At 39.1% G+C, this 19,252-nt stretch overlaps 3 protein-coding genes and 1 pseudogene across 4 annotated transcripts; all 4 read right to left on the bottom strand.

Moving 5' to 3' along the window:
• Positions 1-312: 312 nt before the first annotated feature.
• Positions 313-3,343, bottom strand: LOC306736574 (large ribosomal subunit protein uL13). Its single transcript, XM_079218221.1, has 7 exons — positions 3,318-3,343; positions 2,610-2,682; positions 2,269-2,334; positions 1,957-2,058; positions 1,315-1,400; positions 1,064-1,123; positions 313-557 (listed from the first exon to the last, which is right to left on the bottom strand). The coding sequence occupies exons 1-7, from the start codon at positions 3,336-3,338 to the stop codon at positions 348-350; spliced, it is 618 nt and encodes a 205-aa protein (XP_079074347.1). The 5' UTR covers positions 3,339-3,343; the 3' UTR covers positions 313-347.
• Positions 3,344-7,030: 3,687 nt separating this feature from the next.
• LOC306746414 (large ribosomal subunit protein uL13-like) lies at positions 7,031-9,583 on the bottom strand (annotated as a pseudogene). The gene is made up of 8 exons (XR_013771249.1): positions 9,563-9,583; positions 9,355-9,406; positions 9,006-9,068; positions 8,704-8,792; positions 8,058-8,143; positions 7,786-7,845; positions 7,551-7,635; positions 7,031-7,340 (listed from the first exon to the last, which is right to left on the bottom strand). The product of XR_013771249.1 is annotated as a large ribosomal subunit protein uL13-like (transcript).
• A 508-nt stretch (positions 9,584-10,091) lies between these two features.
• On the bottom strand, positions 10,092-12,360 carry atp5if1b (ATP synthase inhibitory factor subunit 1b). Its single transcript, XM_079232483.1, has 3 exons — positions 12,267-12,360; positions 11,427-11,539; positions 10,092-11,243 (listed from the first exon to the last, which is right to left on the bottom strand). The coding sequence occupies exons 1-3, from the start codon at positions 12,333-12,335 to the stop codon at positions 11,102-11,104; spliced, it is 324 nt and encodes a 107-aa protein (XP_079088609.1). The 5' UTR covers positions 12,336-12,360; the 3' UTR covers positions 10,092-11,101.
• Positions 12,361-13,408: 1,048 nt separating this feature from the next.
• zmpste24 (zinc metallopeptidase, STE24 homolog) lies at positions 13,409-18,910 on the bottom strand (the record flags this gene model as incomplete). Its single annotated transcript, XM_079219334.1, has 9 exons — positions 13,409-14,890; positions 15,006-15,149; positions 15,282-15,383; positions 15,980-16,155; positions 16,325-16,466; positions 16,626-16,778; positions 17,319-17,522; positions 17,800-17,946; positions 18,803-18,910. 9 exons carry the CDS (start codon positions 18,908-18,910, stop codon positions 14,666-14,668), a joined length of 1,401 nt encoding a protein of 466 aa, XP_079075460.1. The 3' UTR covers positions 13,409-14,665.
• Positions 18,911-19,252: the final 342 nt, after the last annotated feature.

Below are 19,252 nucleotides of genomic sequence, written 5' to 3'. Positions count from 1 at the left end.
TGCCAGGAGAGCAGAAATAAGATTGTTCAGCAGTTTCTGGAAGTATGCAGCGTCTTTCCAATTACAAGCAAGATAAGGTTTCGGCAAGAGTGATGAAAGCGCAGCAGGGACTAGCAGCGTTATACATTTCTCAAGTATAACTAAATTGACAGGGTTTTGAAAACTACTCGTTTAGTACCCCCTCTCCATACTTTCAGATCTTATCTATGGTCAACATTGTTATTAGCCTGGACGGAACTTATTAGCTAACTTAATTTCAACTGAAGTGCCACTTTCAGCCAAGATAAAGAAAAAAACAATACACCTTCTATAAACATTTATTCATCTTTATTGGCCAGACAACCAGCTCAAACAAGGATTCCATATTGTTTCAGAACGTTCGTGTATTGTGCAATCTTGCTCTCAACGTTCTTCTCTGCCAGCTTGGTCAGCTTGACCTCTGTCTTTTTCTTGCCATAGCGGAGCTTAGCCTTCTCCTTCCTCTTCTCCTCCAGAGTGGCTGTGATAGCCTGGTATTTCCAGCCGACCTCATGTGCCAGACGGCCAAGGAGGGCGAACTAAGAAAGAAAGTGTCAAAGTCAATACGTGGCAGTGTGTCACTGGCAGGTCTAAATTTATTGCAGCAGCTATTATAAGATTACCATAAACAGATCTGCAATGTCTGTTCAATATAGCAAAAGTATTGAACGGTCTCTTCTATATTAAAAAAAAAAAAAAAAGTATGGATACTTTGTTCCTGTAAGTTGTCAACAATAAATTCCTTTTGTCTACGACAGGCTGCAAATATTTCTTTAAAATGATGGGGATTCCACCCAACACCACGTTCTTTGATGTTTGTTTAAAGCTTTAATACAAAAACAGCACAACTTTTATCCAACTCAAAATCAGTATCCGAGAAGTTGACTCATTAACAGATGATCAGCTACGGGATAAGGTTCTCATCAGTCAAGAAAGTATTGTTGTGGCAGGTAATTTGAAGCGTTTGCAAATTCTACAATACAAATCAATGTGACCAACATCATATTTATTAAGTCAGCACTGAAATCAAATATGTGTGGCTCACCTTGCGAGTGGGCTTCAGACGCACAATCTTCAGGGCAGCTGGAACAACCATGCGCTTCCTCTGTGAAACAAAAGCCAAAATCAGATACAGAAGAAAACTAAACATCTTTCCATTGACAGGATAGCATGTCTCAGATATTGTATTTCTTTTCATTTGTTTTTCAAATAAGGGTGATAAGGGTAGTTGTTCATCATCACAGACAGCAGAGTGTAACATGTACAGGCCAAACAGGGAGATATTGTGTTCCTCACCTTGTCATAGGGTGGGGGGATACCGTCAAACACCTTCAGTCTGTCCAGAGCAGCCTGTCCTCGCTTGGTTTTGTGGGGCAACATGCCTGGTTAGCAGAGGACAAATTGCAAGTTAAATACATTTACAAAAAGAAACAATTGCAGTTGTAGCAAAAGTTGAATCTGTCCAAGCACAAACTTACTCAACTCAGGAATCAGATCCGAAAAGTTTCATCAAAAGATGATCAGTTTTGGAATAACGCTCATCATTGTCGAGCAAAGAACTTGTGCTGGATCAAATTAACGCAAATATCTCACTTTACAAGACAACTCTGCACTCAAATTATCTCTATCCAACATTGGATCATTGTTGGGTTCTCTTAAAAAGGCCCACTATTGGATCAATGGGGCATCTTAGCCACATTTTTGCAAATCGCCAAAGAATTTAAATATCGCATGGGTTATGATAAATGTGATGCTTTCATGTGCAGCCTACGCTTAAGAGCACATATACTCATCTTGAACAGAGATCTGCAAAGAATGTTTGTGAACAATCTACAAAGTACATTAAATGACATTTACTGTATATGTATGCCAAATGCGCCGTTTTAGAATCCTTCATCAGTATGGCAATAATGTATTTCATGCAAGTGTCAAACTCACCTCTAACAGTCCTCCAGAAGATCCTGCTGGGAGCTCTGAAGTGGTACGGTCCACGAGAGGGGTTGGTGTTCATCCTCTTGCGCAAGAAGGCAAGGTACTTCACTGTAGAGGGGAACAAACATTTAATCTGAGTTACAAATACTTCAAGCATTAGGCAGTGGCACCCCATTTAATATTCAATGTCTCAGATGGTAGTGCATGTAAGGTAGTCTCATGGTCATTGAAACTCGAACAACAGTGTTAAAAACATCACCGACAAGCATATAAAAAAGGAGGAATAATGAAAGGTTAATTAAACAACCATGTACTTACGCTTGTTACGGTAGAAGTTTCCGGAAATGTTGATTCCTTCACATCTCACCACAACCACTTTGTGTCCTAAAAGACAATAGTTTAGTGATTGGACATCAAACAAATCCAGTCATTTTAATGATTACTGGTATCCTGTCTCAGATGGTAGTGCATGGGAGTTTTCTCATGGTCGTTAAACTCAAGCAAAGCTGTAAATTCATCATCATGGACAGACTGCGGCAACACTGCATCATCTAATACTGTGCTGCTTAGTATGTGCAATTATTGTTCATCTGGCTTGGGCAAAAACAGTTCAGTCAAATTTTAAAATGGTAACACAAGTATTCGTATTCAAAACTTACCGAGCAGAACCTGTTTGGCCACAAGGGCAGCAAGCCGACCGAGTAGGTGGCCCCTGCCATCAAGTAGCAGAACCTGCAACAAACAAAGATGTAATGGTACCGTTTCGGACATTTTTCACCTAATGAAGGTAGCATTCCTACCATACACTAAATCAGACCGGAGCTTCACATTCTCACTGTTAAGAGTTACTGGTCACATTGTATATCAAAATGTACACTTAAAGCAATTACACGTTGAAGAACTTCGAGAAACGCATTTGCCCACAAGAGCATTTCAATAACTGCCACATGGAACTTGCCGATGAGAATGTAGCATTAGCTTAGCATCAACGTAAAGGCACGACGACACGTTAGCTAGCATTATTATTTAGATTACGAGGTTATACGTTCAACTAAATGAAAGTGTGACAATTAATGTTACAACATTTGCGCGTGTGTTGCCTAGACCTACAATATAAACAAGACACATGTTTAAGCTAGCAAGCTAACGGCATTGACTGGCTCGGAAGGCTGCCATGATGAAGGCATGTACCCAGACAAGCGGTCTCAAACATGTCTTGAAATCAAGTCTTAAGAGTAACACCGAAAACAACTAAGCTATCACTAAGAGGTACCGTAGTTATCACCTGTACATCATCTAAAAATTATCGGATTCAACTTCCAATAAATAGGTAAAAAACAGATATTGACTCCGCAGCGGTTGCACACCTTATTGAACCGGTCCGCCATGATGCGCGAAAAGAAAGACAGACGGGGTTGCTCGTGCTGAAAGGCACGGGCAGGCGGAAGTGACGATGTTGTTCCTTTACGTGGGAAGTGTGCACAAACGCTGCATCGCCGCCGTTTGTATGGAGGGAGAAGTTTACCTATATATTTTTTATAATAATTTGATCTATACAAGTTAGTTTGTGATTATTTGATGACATTTATATTTTTTTGGCGGTATGCACCACTAAAAAAGAATATCAACTGAAATGACACACAATCCCATGTTCACAAAATGCATTTAAACCCAGTAGGGTTGTGTGTCAAAATTGAGACGGTGCATATTCCTAAATATTCCCATTCCATTCCATTCTTATAGAAGCAGCATTGAAGCAGCATATATTTTCAATGCTTCACATGGCAACAACTTCATTAACGTATTTCCTTGTGTTTTGTATAAATACATTTGTAGTGAAAATTGCATTTATAGCTTTATCTTTTAGTGCTGGGACGATTAGTTGATCAATAGAAAATCCAATGATTTTGCCAATGAATTTGAAATTACTTGTTTTAGTAATTTATTATGGAAATTTACCAAACAATCTCTAATTTCAATGTTGCATATGTTAAGATTTGCTGCTTTGTTTTATGTTGATGCACATTAAAAATGGAAAATTACCATTTCATTATCCAAACCGCTTATCCTATTCAGGGTCATGGGGCGCTGGAGCCAATCTCAGCTGACATTGGGCAAAGGCAGGGTTCACCCTGGATAGGTTGGCAGTTTGTCGCAGGGCACATACTGTATGTGGCACAGTGGTTAGCAGGGTCATATAAAATGATTGTATATATATATATATATATATATATATATATATATATATATATATATATATATATATATATATATATATATGTATATATATATATATATATATATATATATATATACATATATATATATATATATATATATATATATATATATATATATATATATATATATATATGTATATATATATATATATATATATATATATAATGATAATATAGACAGACTTGAAAGAGATTTAAATTTTATTTATTCTATTCTTTGAAAAAGCACAGATGGAGGAGTCACAAAAGGTTGGACCATTTTGTTACAATTTTTTAATCTGAGCATGAACAAAATTCATCCTTAGATTCTCACCTATGTGCAATTTTTTAGAGTCTTCAATAAACCTTAAGATGCATGTATTTGGACTGTGGTAGGAAGCCGGGGGAATCCGGGGGGAACTCACACTGCGACGGGGAGAACGTGCAATCTCCACACAGAAGGACTACCCGGGACAACCATCCCATTGGACGTCAACAGGCTCAAAACCCCCGCAAAGCAGCCGGCCCAGACTCTGTCTCTCCCTCCACCCTGAATCATTGTGCACGTACCAGCCTGCTTCAAGGCCTCCACCATCATCCCTGTCCCCCAAAAAACAAGGATCACAGTTACTACAGGCTGGGGCTCTGACCTCTGTGGTCATGAAATCTTTTGAGCACCTTATCCGGTCCCACGTGAGGCCGGGGAAACACGTCTCAGGCTCTCAGACCATCAACACCGGTCCCCCCCCAAAGCTGCATTGTTTCCCTTCTGCTCTTCTCCCTGTACACCAGTGGTTCTCAAACTTGTTCTGTCACACCCCACTTTGGAGGGAGAAAAATGTTCAGGCCCCACCACCCCAACAACATTGTAACAAAATGGTCCAACCTTTTGTGACTCCTCCATCTGTGCTTTTTCAAATAATAGAATAAAGAAAATTTAAATCCCTTTCAAGTAATTCAGATCACTCCATCAGACAAAAAACAATAACATGTGCAATCACTTTGTTAGAACAATGCAAATAAAGTTATATCTGTGCGAAAAATAACTACTATTTGGCAAAATAATTACCTATTGTTGCTGCAAATAACCTGTTTTGCACTGAATATATTTTCAAGATAATACCAATAACGTTCAACCTGTGCAAAACAAACGAGTGCAAATGTGTGAGCCATCACGTTGTATCACTATTAGTGGCTGCAGTGATCTGCTTTCCTATACAAATATTTTTAAAACGGGGTTGTAGATTTGATATGGCCACTCTCAATTCATGCTCATTGTTGAGCTTAAATCTGTATTCTGTTTTGAGAGACGCAACAGCAGAAAAGACCTCACAGAGAGCTCACGAAGGGCTTTTAGCAAAATGCCAAGAATCGACAAGTCGCAGATGCGCAAGCGTAGCCTGTTAACGGCGTAACATAAACATTTTCACGAAAGTACAGGTATTTCGCCATGTATTTATTAATGGCAGTTTATGTCCATGTACTTTGTACTTTGTGAAGTTCTCATGTAGTTCATGTAGAGAGTGGTCGTCCTGAAACCAGCCGGTTCGATCCTTGTTCTCCCCATAGTTTGCATGTCAAAGTGTCCTTGATCAAGACACTGAACCCAAGTGGTGGGATGTGCATTTTTTACCTAGGCCTGCTGTCTGATATCATATACATAAATATGCACATGACAGGATGCTGTTTGGCGCGCACCCCCCCGCGATTCTGTTTAGCAGGCCCTGACGGCCCGCCACTACTGAACCCCCAGTGCTTCACAGCAGCACACTGCTCCTTAATTACTAAGGATGGGTAAATGCAGATAATAATTTTCTCCCTGGGCTCCACCATAACCAAGGACCTCAAGTGGGCGCTGAAAATCAGCTCCATCAGTTGTGTGATTTTCTACATAGTTTGAGGACTTTGTCAGGATTTAGAAAGCACCATAGTACAGAAACAGCACTGGTGACAATTACCAATTACCATCAAGTTGCATCAGATAGGGGACTTGTCTCTGTTGTCTTGTTAGACTTAAGTGCTGCATTCGACACCATTGACCATGTCATTACAGAGACTAGACCAGTCGATTGGTATTAAGGTACTAAGCTGTTTTAAGTCCAATTTATGAGATCAATCTGTTTGTATATGTAAACAATGAAGCCTTGATGACCACCAGCATTCGTCTTTGAGTTCCACAGGCTTCTGTGCTTGGACAAATGTTATTCACCATATGCTTCCTTTAGGCAATATTATTAGGCTGACTCAGAGAACATGCGCGTTATCCACCAGGTCAATACATTTCAAGAGTCTTAAAGACATAAAAACCTGGATGACCTGCAACTTCCTGATGTTGAACGCTGACAAGACTGAAGTTATTTTACTTGGCCCAGAACACCTCAGGACTTTGAGGCGGGAACGATGAATACGATTGTCCAGGGTGAGAGTGATCGGCGACAGAGTATTTTGAGTTCCATCATGGCCAAGACCTCACGCCACAAAAAGTTTCTTCCAATCTGCAGTTGGCTTCATAAACCCCAGGACCCTCACTGACAACTTTTTCTATGAAAAATAAACTTTAATTTATTGGTTCTCATGTTAAAGCAGTTTAAGTTTTGTATCGTTATGCACATTTTTCCCCAAGTCAACTTTCTTGTACATCTACTGCCCAATGTCAGCTGATAATGGTAATTTTCCACAACTGATACTAAAACCAGCAATTCATTATAAATAGCATTGGATCGTCTATCAACTAAAAGATTATTTACATAAAATGTATACATTAAGGAAATAAGCAGTTGCCATGTGAAGCATTAATATCTAGTCGTTTTCACTTGTTCTGCATGCTACATACCGTGACCACAAAGGGAAAAGGCTTGGAGTATTACAACTTTATTCACAGCACTCCATAGAAACAATAATTAACATGAACGATTTGAATAATTCTCAAGCATTCACAGAACAATTACCCATACATATATGACGTAGGTGAGAATACGGGAACTTGTTTTCTCTCAATCGTGCTTCAACTTCCTGATTTCTCCCTTGTGGCTGTCGATCTTGCGTTACATTAGTTGAATCTCCTTTGCGGTGGTCAATTTCCTCCCGGTGATACTGCGTCAATTTAGGGATCACCTTGCGAGTGGGCTTCAGACGCACATTCAGGGCAGCTGGAACAACCATGCGCTTCCTCTGTGAAACAAAAGCCAAAATCAGATACAGAAGAAAACTAAACGTCTTTCCATTGACAGGATAGCATGTCTCAGATATTGTATTTCTTTTCATTTGTTTTTCAAATAAGGGTGGTAAGGGTAGTTATGTATCATCACAGGCAGCAGAGTGTAACATGTACAGGCCAAACAGGGAGATTGTGGCCCCGTGTTGTTAATTGAAATTAATTACCTTGTCATAGGACAGGGGGATACGTCAAACACCTTCAGTCTGTCCAGAGCAGCCTGTCCTCGTTTGGCTTTGTGGGGCAGCATGCCTGGTTAGCAGAGAAAATACATTGTCAAATAGCAACAGCTTCAGGATAAAGTTCTCATCACCATTTGCAAATTCTTAACCTCAAATCCATGCATGACCCATAACATAATATGTATTAAGTCAGCACTGAAAGCAAATATTTCAGGCTCACCTTGCGAGTGGGCTTCAGACACACAATCTTCAGGGCAGCTGGAACAACCATGCGCTTCCTCTGTGAAACAAAAGCCAAAATCAGATACAGAAGAAAACTAAACATTTTACCATTGACAGGATAGCATGTCTCAGATATTGTATTTCTTTTCATTTGTTTTTCAAATAAGGGTGGTAAGGGTAGTTATGTATCATCACAGGCAGCAGAGTGTAACATGTACAGGCCAAACAGGGAGATATTGAGGCCCTTTGTTGTTAATTGAGATTTCTCACCTTTTCATAGGGTGGGGGGATACCGTCAAACACCTTAAGTCTGTCCAGGGCAGCCTGTCCTCGCTTGGTTTTGTGGGGCAACATGCCTGGTTAGCAGAGAACTTGCAAGTTAAATACATTTACAAAAAGAAAAAACTGCAGTTGTAGCAAAAGTTTAATTTGTCCAAGCACAAACTTACTCAACTCAGGAATCAGATCCGAAAAGTTTCATCAAAAGATGATCAGTTTTGGAATAACGCTCATCATTGTCGATCAAAGAACTTGTGCTGGATCAAATTAACGCAAATATCTCACTTTACAAGACAACTCTGCACTCAAATTATCTCTATCCAACATTGGATTATTGTTGGGTTCTCTTAAAAAAGGCCCACTATTGGATCAATGGGGCATCTTAGTCACATTTTTGCAAATTGCCAAAGAATTTAAATATCGCATGGGTTATGATAAATGTGATGCTCCTTCATGTGCAGCCTACGCTTAAGAGCACATTTACTCATCTTGAACAGAGATCTGCAAAGAATGTTTGAGAACGATTTACAAAGTATATTAAATGACATTTACATTGTATATGCATGCCAAATGCTCAGTTTTAGAATATTTCCTCAGTATGGCAATAATACATTTCATGCAAGTGTCACAAACTCACCTCTAACAGTCCTCCAGAAGATCGTGCTGGGAGCTCTGAAGTGGTACAGTTGGTGTTCATCCTCTTGCGCAGGAAGGCAAGGTACTTCACTGTAGAGGGGCACAAACATTTAATCTGAGTTACAAATACTTCAAGCATTAGGCAGCGGCACCCATTTAATATTCAATGTCTCAGATGGTAGTGCATGTAAGGTAGTCTCATAGTCATTGAAACTCGAACAACAGTGTTAAAAACATCACCGACAAGCATATAAAAAGAGGAACGATGAAAGAGGTCAATTTAACGGCATACACCCTACTTACGCTTGTTGCAGTAGAACATTCCAGAAATGTTGATCGCTTCACATCTCACCGCCACCACGTGTCCTAGAAGACGACATCAGTTTAGCGTTTGGACAAACAAATCCAGTCATTTTAATGATTACTAGTATCCTGTCTCAGATGGTAGTGCATGTGAGTTTTCTCACGGTCGTTAAACTCAAGCAAAGCTGTAAATTCATCATCATGGACAGACTGAGGAAACACTGCAGCTTCTAATACTGTGCTGCTTAGTATTTTTCATGTTGCGTTTATATGGCCTCTATACATGGCTTGTGCAAAACTGTTGAGTCATTTTTAACGTTGCACAGAAGTATACGTATTTAAAACTTACCGAGCAGAACTTGTTTGGCCAGAAGGGCAGTAAGCCGGCCGAGTAGGTGGTATCAAGTAGCAGAACCTGCAGAAAGAAAGAGGTTCAACGGTATTCTTTCAGAAATTATGTTTTAACCTAACCAAGTTAGCTTTCCTATCAACTTAAAAATACTAGATTCAACTTCCATTAAATAACAAAAAAAATAGATTCAGCAGCGGCTACACACCTGACTGAACGGGTACGCCATGATGTGCGAAGAGAAAGACAGACGGGGTTGCTCGTGCTTAAAGGCAGGGGCAGGCGGAAGTGACGATTTTTTAAATTTTCTTCTTCGTGGGAAGTGTGCAAAAACGTTGCATCGCCGCCGTTTGTATTGAGGGAGAAGTTTACTTCCAATATATATATATATATATATATATATATATATATATATATATATATATATATATATATGTGTTATTTATAATAACGTGATGCTCTTTTGATTCCCAATTCAGATTTGTTTTTACTATTCTCAATTCTCAAGAAAAGAGTTGTTTCTGCTGGCAAATATTGGGCTAAAATAAAGTACTCAAATTGGCTTTTGCTGAATTGAGGAAAATACATGTTACTATGTAACATGCTTGTGTTTGGTCATGTATTTAGAGATAATGCAAACTGGAAGAAACAACAATTTCAACGAATATGAAACGTTTCAATTTCCAACAACAAAAAGTCGTGGAAACAACTTGAGAAATAATAACTTTGAAATCCTCTAGAGTGTGCATTTAGAGCTCATGCAGATTTATTTAGTTCGGAAATCCAGTGTATGTGACCTCTGTGCTTCAAGGACAGATTATCAATCGGGCGAAGTGAAGCCCTACATCAGGGCTCATTGGCCCCATATTCACTGTGCAAGTTAGTTTGTGGATATTTGAAAGAAATAACAAATATAATTTGGTTGGCGGTATGCACCACTAAAGCAGAATATCAACTGAAATGACACACAATCCAATGTTCACAAAAAGTAGTGTCCAAATCGACACATTGCATATTCCTAAATATTACTTTTGACCATAATTCATTATTGACCCATTTGTTTTACCTTGTCATATCAAAGATGTCAGGGCTGCAACAAATGATCACTTCAGTTAATGACATCTATTCGTAATCGGATGATTATGTAATGTATATGAAATTATGATCCAAAGGTGAAGTCCTCAGACTGCTTGTTTTTCTGACCAACAGGCCATAACCTTAAATGTATTTAATGTGCATCAACACAAAACTAAAAAGCAGCAAATCTTAACCTGTGCAAAATTGAAATTAGAGATTGTTTGGTAATTTTCAACAATAAATTACTAAAACAAGTAATTCATTGTCAAAATCCTTGGATTTTCTATTGATCAACTAATCGTCACAGCACTAAAAGATAGCTATCAATGCCATTTTCACTACAAATGTATCTACACAACACAGGGAAATAAGTTGATGAAGTTGTTGTCATGTGAAGCATTACAAATATCTAGTTTTTTTACCTTTGGGGTTTTGCATTTAACATACATCTCACTGACCACAAAATGGGAAAAGGCTTGAAGGAGTTGTACAACTTGATTCACAGCACACCATGAAAACAATAATCACTATTAATGGTTTTAATAACTCAAGCATTTACGAACAATTCCGATACATTCATGAACGTCCTGATGGCAATCTAAGTAGGTAGTAGAGGTGTCTGGCTGGGTAGGTGAGAATACTGGAACTTGTTTTCTTCAGAGGGTTTCACTTAGTCGTCGTGCTTCAACTTCCTGATCTTTCCCTTGTGGCGGTCGATCTCGCGTTGCATACGTTCAATCTCCTTTTTGTGGTGGTCAATCTCCTCCTGGTGATGCTGCTTCAATGCAGCCAGCTGCTCCTGCTCCTTACGCCTTGTGTGCAGATGGATATAGTGGTGGATGACAGAAGCATTAGGATAAAGAGTGAGAGAAGAGTGGGAGGGAACAGAGAATGGACAAAGAGAAATTGGGACAGTAAGAGAAGAGCTTAATAAGAAAAAAAACACTTATACGGTTAGTCCGCATTTGTTTGCTGTAAAAGAAAGAGGTGCATACTTAAAGTACATCTCCTCCTCAGCCGCCTGCTTCTTCCCCATGGCGCCACCTGCCGCTCTGATGGACCCTCCACCGCCACCACCTTTTCCTGCACCTTTCCCCAGCTCACCCAGCTGAAACAGGGCAGGGAAATGAATGAATATATACTTTATTAATCCCCAAAGGGAAATTTGTGGTCGAGTAGCAGCTTACAGACACAAAATAAAATTTAAAAACAGGGATGAAAGATATATACAAAAATAAAAACATAAAATAAAAATAGCTGGGATGAAAGAAGTTTAATACAGAAACAAATACTCCGTAGAGAATATTGTTGACATAGTGGCTTCAAATTAAGCAGTTACAAAGTTAATTTCTTTCCTGGTTTTTGTTAGACTTGCCAACGTAATATTTAGGGCGAAGCAGTTGGACCTGATCACCCTATGCTGAAGGTCAGTAGGGCAACAGGATTCTTTGTTTGCCAAGTGATAAAAGGAGGCACTTGGAACAGACCAACAACTGTTTGTGTAACAATGCAACCAAAACATCAGAGAACAAAACCAATAAATAAAAATGGATTCCTTTCCTCAGCTATTTTAAACACGCAGCTACAGGTGTTATATTTAGACAAAACCTGCTGCGATTTAAATGAATCCTTTGTAATTGAGGGAATTGTTGTATATCGGTCCCTAAACTGTATTACGACCAAATTCTTCTGACCTACAATCATGTCACTAGTTGTTGTTTACCTACTGGCCAGGCAAGCTTTTCGTTAGCTAAAAGTATTAGGCTAATTCATTTTTAAATGATTCTCAGACAGCACCACAACACTCAAATTGTCTGTTTCCAGACGTGTTTTACCTGGTCCGATGACATTCTCAGCTGTGAGGTGACAAAAGTCCTGACGCTAGGCCTAAGAAATCTCGCCATGTTTGATACTCACATGTGAAAACACTTCTGACAGGGGATCGTGTCCTTGTCCTCAAAATACGCCACAGGACGGCGCCATTATTAGACAGACAGGGGTGACGACACCAGCATTAAGTTGGTCTGTTGGGAAATCGAGGTCACTAACAATTCATATATTATCAAACACTACGCAAACACATTTTATTTGAAATATAAGTAACAAGTAATTGAATATAGGATGAGGAAAAACACCGTGTCCCTTTTTCGAAATGGTATGGTCTCAGCTTGTTTCAGCGTGATTCTGCACGTTCTCTACGTAGCTGCTGTCGTCACGTTGATTTCGGCCGTTTCATTTTTTGTATTAACATATATTACCATAAACAGATCTGCATTTTTTCTGTTTTCTTGAAGCAAATAATTTAGGAAGACTATTGAACTGATGAATCATTTGTTTAAACAAATGCCTGTCTCTAATATATATATAGTTGGATGGATAATTTGTTCCTGTAAGTTGTCAACAAAACATTATTCCTTTTGTCTACATTACGATTTAAATAACTATCACAAACGATTTGTTTTTATTTCTTTATAATGTACCTCATGATTTTTTTCCAGGCTTTTATATTTTTTTTAATGTTGTTATTTGTTATAAATACATTTTCAAATAAAGTTGTGGGGGCAAAACAAAAATCCTGAATGAAAAACAAAAATCTTAGATTTTTTTGTTTATATCTAAAGCATAAGTTGTAATACAAGTTAAATATTAGAAAGCTACAAGAATCCATGGGAAAAAAAAAAATCCGTTCCCAGGCCTAGTGGTAAATGAGTCCTAAACACTACTACATTTCTGTCCACTAGTGGCACAAGTAGTGCATTCATTAAAAAGTGTATGCCCAGTCACATGATTATTGCTGGCATTTAACTAAAACTCATCAAGGTGTAGGCCCATTACTGAAAACTGTCTTGGTAAGACCTAAAGGATGTAGCCATGCTCTATCATGTTTAGAAACACATGCTTACTTTTAATTTTTCACAACCATTTAAAAAATAAATTCATCAACAATAAGGAATTTGAAGGATTTTATTCAATGCACTAAAGATAGAATGCAGTCCCCCTCGCTGAACAAACCAAACACTAGCGTATGTGGTGAAAGGAACCTCGCCACATAAGCCAGGTTGGGAAACTTCCCCAAGTCCCCTGTCAATCAATACTTTGCTTGCCAGGCAACTCTGGGCTCACTCTGGCCCAAAACCAAGAGAAGAAACTAAGAAACACAGCATCAACTTAAAATTTCAAACCACATTCAAAAGTGTTCACAATTCACATCATACACCATTACTCTAACTCATTTAAGTTACATATGTACAGGTATGGTTGGAACCTTGTCGGCAAACATATGCTTTAAAAAAAATAAAACAAGTTCCCTGCAGTGCATGTAAAAAATGATGTCTAAACTAAATTCAAATGAAATATTCTGCACTGCTCTGTTCATAATGTGTCCATCATCTGAACAAAAACAGAGGCACTCACATTTGTTTCACCATGACTTAGCATCTACATAGTTCCTTTGCAAAATTGAGAATTTGAGTTGATGACTAGATTAACGTTTTTACTCTTGAGCTTGCCTGGAGATACTTCTAAAGAAGCAACAGTTGCACTTGAGAGACAAATCCAATTCTGGCCTGTGTATTAGCAAAACGCATTGTCTTGAGAATGTTTGTTATCATCATGTCTTTTTGCTTTTCAAATCTACAATAAATAAAAACTCTGAATACTGCAGGATTAACCACTTTTTTTTTTTTCATAAGCTTAAAAAAAATGATGAGTCTCACGGTTGGATGTCTTTTTCACATCACAACAGAAACACATAATTCTATTGGTTAAATTTCAGGTTTTGAAATGAAACATTGTCTTTTTTTAATTCTAAAAAGGAAGTGGAAACAAATTGGAGAGGAATAAAATAATTTCAGAAACTAAACCTTCAGGTCGATCTGCAAAATGTGACCTGTGCTCGCTCCAACTATAGTTCTTGCCAAACACACATTGCCCAATTATTATTGCTCCCAGCAAGTGCATATTAGGTGTCTCTGTAGAAAGAGTGCAGACTTAAGTTCAGGCTTAAGATACTTTTTAGGCTGGCTTGTGCTGATATGTTTTGGTTTTGTTTAAAACAAAGTTTCAAAAGGGAACAAAACAGAAAGTAGGGCAAGTAGAGAAATTACTAAAACAAGATTGGGTGGGGTGAGAGGGCAGATGGGTAGAAAAAGGCCAGGGTGCATCACAGGGCTAGGAGCGGTCTGCGGAGGCCCTTTGGAGGAGGCAGCAGTCGGCCCTCCCCCCTCCAGCCCCGTCAGTCCTGCTTGATGCTGCCCAGTGCTCTGAGGCGCTCCAGAAGGGGAGGGTGGGAATAGTGCCACATGGAGAACAACCAGTCGGCCACGGGGAAGCCCAGGTTGTCTTTGTTTAACTTGATCAGGGCAGAGCAGAGCTCGGAGGCTTTGCCCATGCCACGGGCAAAAGCATCTGCCTGGAACTCGAACCTGCGACTCAGGACTGTCAGACAGAAGGACAGGACCTGCAAAGAAAAATTATATAAAAATCTAAATTTGCAAGGATGTGTTTTGTGAAATAATATACATCTCAACAGCTCAAAAATGGATGGAAACTATGTTTATCAATCCCACACTCACCTCATTGTACGGGGAGAAGATGAACTGGAAGATAATCATCAAGCCTATTAATGTGGGTTGGCTGACATTGAAGCCAAAAGCTACAAACAGCTCCTTGCGTCCAATCAGGACGGCAAACAGGGAGAAGCACAAGAAGGAATTCATCTGCAGAAACAACAGAGCAAGCGGATGTTATTTGCATATTAAATGAGATCTAAAATGTCTGTATTTGATCATGTGTAATCAGGCCAACTTGTAATTTTGATGATGCCGACATTGAGGGAAAAAATTAGTCACCTGACTGATGACGATATTCTTGACCATGTGGCCAAGCTTCCAGTGGCCAAGCTCATGACCCAGGACGGCAAGGATCTCTGAGTTGTTGCATCCCTTCTTGTTCTGTAAAAGTAAACAAAAACAAATCAGATGACTGGCAGGTCACAGGTATCCCTACAACAGGCCAATTGAACATGTTACCATGTTGATGATAAATGTAGTCGATTGATATTGTGTGCACTTTATTGACAGAAAAAGCAAAGTTTGCAGCTGCAATATCCGTTGTCTTTGCAGCGCCATACTTTGCCAGGACAGTGATGAAGCTGGATGTAAGGAAGAACTACAGGCTACGATTTCTGATTGGATTTGTAGTCTTCATCTCTGGGTAGCCACCAGGGGTTGTCCGTGCTCTAGATAGCGCTCAAAATGAGCCCTTCCAAACCTGTTGTTAGTTCCATTGTGCAAGTTTGAAAGGGAAAAAAAAAAACGGAACTTTCTTGTTCTCCTTTCTTGCATTGCAAAATAGCCATGATTCCTACAGATAAAATAGCATTTTAGTCAAAATGTTGTCAAGTCAAGAAACTATATGACGATTATTGGATGGAGAAGTCCAAAGAGACAATCCATGTTGATATGTTTGGGTGCTGTTTTAAAAAAAATACTATATCCTGGTTTGTATGAGCGCAATAAGAACTGAATAAAGTTCATGGATATGTAACCTTGGGCTTGGCTGTTGATTCGTTGGATGTATCCTCTCTCTCTGGCTGCTCGGGCTGTGGCTCTCCAGACTTGTTGAGAGGCGAGTAGTCTTCCAGCAGAGTGTCAAAAAGTACAATGCGTTTGTTCTTAAAGAACCCATAGAAGTATGCATTGCTGTGCGACGAACGCTTAGAACCTGAATATAGAAAAAACGTTCAAGACAATTTAGGAGTGACATATTTACAATCAACCTGTAGAAATATTTAACACATCGTAAAACTATATATAAAAAATGCAATTATGACAAGTTGTGAAAAAAGAACATGACAAGTGGATGATTCAACAGGTATGTAGTCTTACTGTACCTTCAACCACGTAAACCTTAGTGAGGGGGAAGCTTATACTCTTGGCCATATCCTCAATGTCTGTCTTCAGCTCCCCTTCTGGCAAAGGAGCAAACTTGTCAAACAGGGGAGCAATATAGTCCGCATAGATCGTGACAAGCACCTGAGAACACAGGAGAAGACGACATACGTTGACGAGTTTTTAGTATCAACAACTAGCCAAAGTGCAATTACAGAGTCAGTGCTTTATCACGCAAAGAAGCCTTTTTAACAAGTTATCTTATTGTTTAACAGAGGAGCACTCATTGCACAGAGCACTAACCAGAGAAACAGCCAGGGTGAAGAGCCAGGCGTAGATGAAAAAGTAGTCTCCGCCTATCTTGATGATGTAGAGGAGCAGCGAGGTGACAGGCAGCAGGATACACTGGGTCACAATAAACTTCTTCACAGCATCCTTGAGGAAGAACCCCAACGTCTGACAGGAGACATTCATATAAAAAAGGCATACAAATAGAAAATGATGTGTATGCATTTGAATGCCGGACTAGTGGTCTGGGTCATAAACTGGTGATATTTTAAGTATCAAATAACCACACCGGACTTCAGATGTGGCTGCAAAAATGTTTTAGTTCAGTTCCCAGAGAAAGCTGCTCTGGTTTGCTTGAAATTATATCAGTTACAATCTATGATGGTGAGAAGGTTTCACAGTGAAAATAATGAGTTCCTGTCGCATTATTTCATCTTTGCGGTCCATCTGCATGCTTTTCATGTTTCCAATTGTCATTGTTGTTTTGCCAAAATACAGTTAAAACACAACCTCCATTGCAGCTTTGAAGCTCATGAGAGGATGCTAGTGTGAAACATCTAAAAAACATGTTGGTTACAATACATTATACCAGTCATGCAATCAAGCTGATCACAGCTGCTGTTCTTCCTGAGGAAGGAAACTACAAACATTTAACAGCCACATTTCAGGCCGACAGAGCCGTGTGAGCTGTGCAGTCTGTCAGTGTACCTGCTGGTTAAAGCCATGCTTCTCCTCTATGACAAATGTGTTGTACACACTCCAGGGAAGTCCAGTGAAGGCACTGAACAGGGTGGCAAGCGTCAGAAACACGAGTGACTGGGTGATCTCGTACTCCGAACCCAATCCTATGCGAGTCATCACAGAACCAGCAACATCCCACATAAATGGGATTCCACCCAGGAGCAGGATCAACTGAAACCGTTTTGAGAATAGCACAAACCCATTACATTTCAAATGTAAACATTGCATTCACATAAATAATGAAAATTGGATATACATGGTGACCTAAACAATACCACATAAACAATCTGAGTAGCTTGTCCCATTCTATGTCCATGTGAAGTGACATAAGTTAGGCACAAACATTTTGACACTCACAGCTCATTTATATCAACACATCCTCAGTAACTACTGACTGTGAAAGTACAAGTCAAGCGATCGATGGCTTTTAATTGACTGGTTGTCTTACCGTCCCCTCAGTCTCAGAATAGAGTCCAGACCAAAAGCTGAAGTTGCTTTTATCCAGCTGATACAGACGCGACTTCTCAAATGTTTCGGAATCCATGATCTTCCAGAGTTCCTGTGGCACTTGTGTTGTTGATCTGTATGTCCTCCTCTGTGAAGAGGGAAAAGATCAGCACCAATGTTACACATCTGTATCTTGACCAAACAATAAAAATGAACTGATTTCAGATATATGGGACCTCATGAGAAAATATAGAGTATACTGACCTTAAAATAAATGTAATCTATTTGTGTAAAATATATGTTGAATCCTAATTTTTCAACACATATGGCGGGTTTTTAATTAACTCTTTTTTAATGGGTTAATTTCTTACCATGGGAAATTACTTTGGGAAATGAACTAAATTAAGAAAACTGCAAATAATAATAGTTTCTTTTTTTGAATGACCGTACTTGTCCTGCTCCAATGTTCATGTTGTCAAGAAAAACTACATTGGTATGGTAACACACACATTTACACTTTTTATTCAGCCTGCATCATATTGTGCTACAATATCCTGTTTCCTGGGGAAATACACCCAACTCAGAAAACCACTCCAACTTAGAAACATAGATGTCTTCCATCATCTGTCTACTTAATTGCCAACACGTATTACATATAAAATGAGAAGATTACCAAAGATAACTTTGTAAAGATTAAATGTTAATAATTGTCAGTTTCACCTAGTGAAAAGACATTGCAAAACACTGCAGACCATTCGTAACCTTAAAAAGTGTACATGTATCTTGTGTAGTCAGTATATTTGCACAGGTTCGTGAGTAAACACGTTATATAAATGCTGTGAAACAACTAGGTTAAACACATACTGTTGTATTAACTTATATTAATCTTAAACTAAACTAAGTTTCAGTTACCTAACGTTAGCTTCTTTATTAAATTCATTATATTTAGTGTCTTTTCCCCTCAACGGAACTTTGAGCCGGATGCTGTCAAACGATGAACTTACCTGTCTGTAAGAAAGGTATGCTTCCCATAGATACACCGTCCAGGAAAATCCCAAAACAGCATAAAATATCTGCTTCTCCACCGGCAGGTCAAATATACCTTCAACCATCTTTGCTGTGTTTTGGGTCTATGTTGTTGGAGCAGGGCTGTCTAGCTCGCGCGCTAACCGAGGTGGTAACGTCACCTAGCCTGACTGGTAGTTTTAGCCTAGCAGCTAGCTTAGCTATTTATCTTTCACTATACACAGACAAGACAGACAACACGTTAAAGTTGAATAAAGGGAACACGGTTTCCAAGTTAAATCGACAGATACCAACTAAAAATGCAAACTGCGAGATCCATACATCCCGTTTCCATTCCTAAAGGCTTTTAAAGCTAATATCATTCCATTCATGCGAGATGCAAAACTGACGGCGAGGTGCGGCAACAAATTCTACCCCCGGGGAAACCA

This window comes from Taurulus bubalis (assembly GCF_910589615.1).
Source record: "Taurulus bubalis genome assembly, chromosome: 1".
Lineage (NCBI taxonomy): Eukaryota > Metazoa > Chordata > Actinopteri > Perciformes > Cottidae > Taurulus > Taurulus bubalis.
Note: the sequence above shows the minus strand (reverse complement) of the source record. Positions and strands in the feature narration are given on the sequence as shown.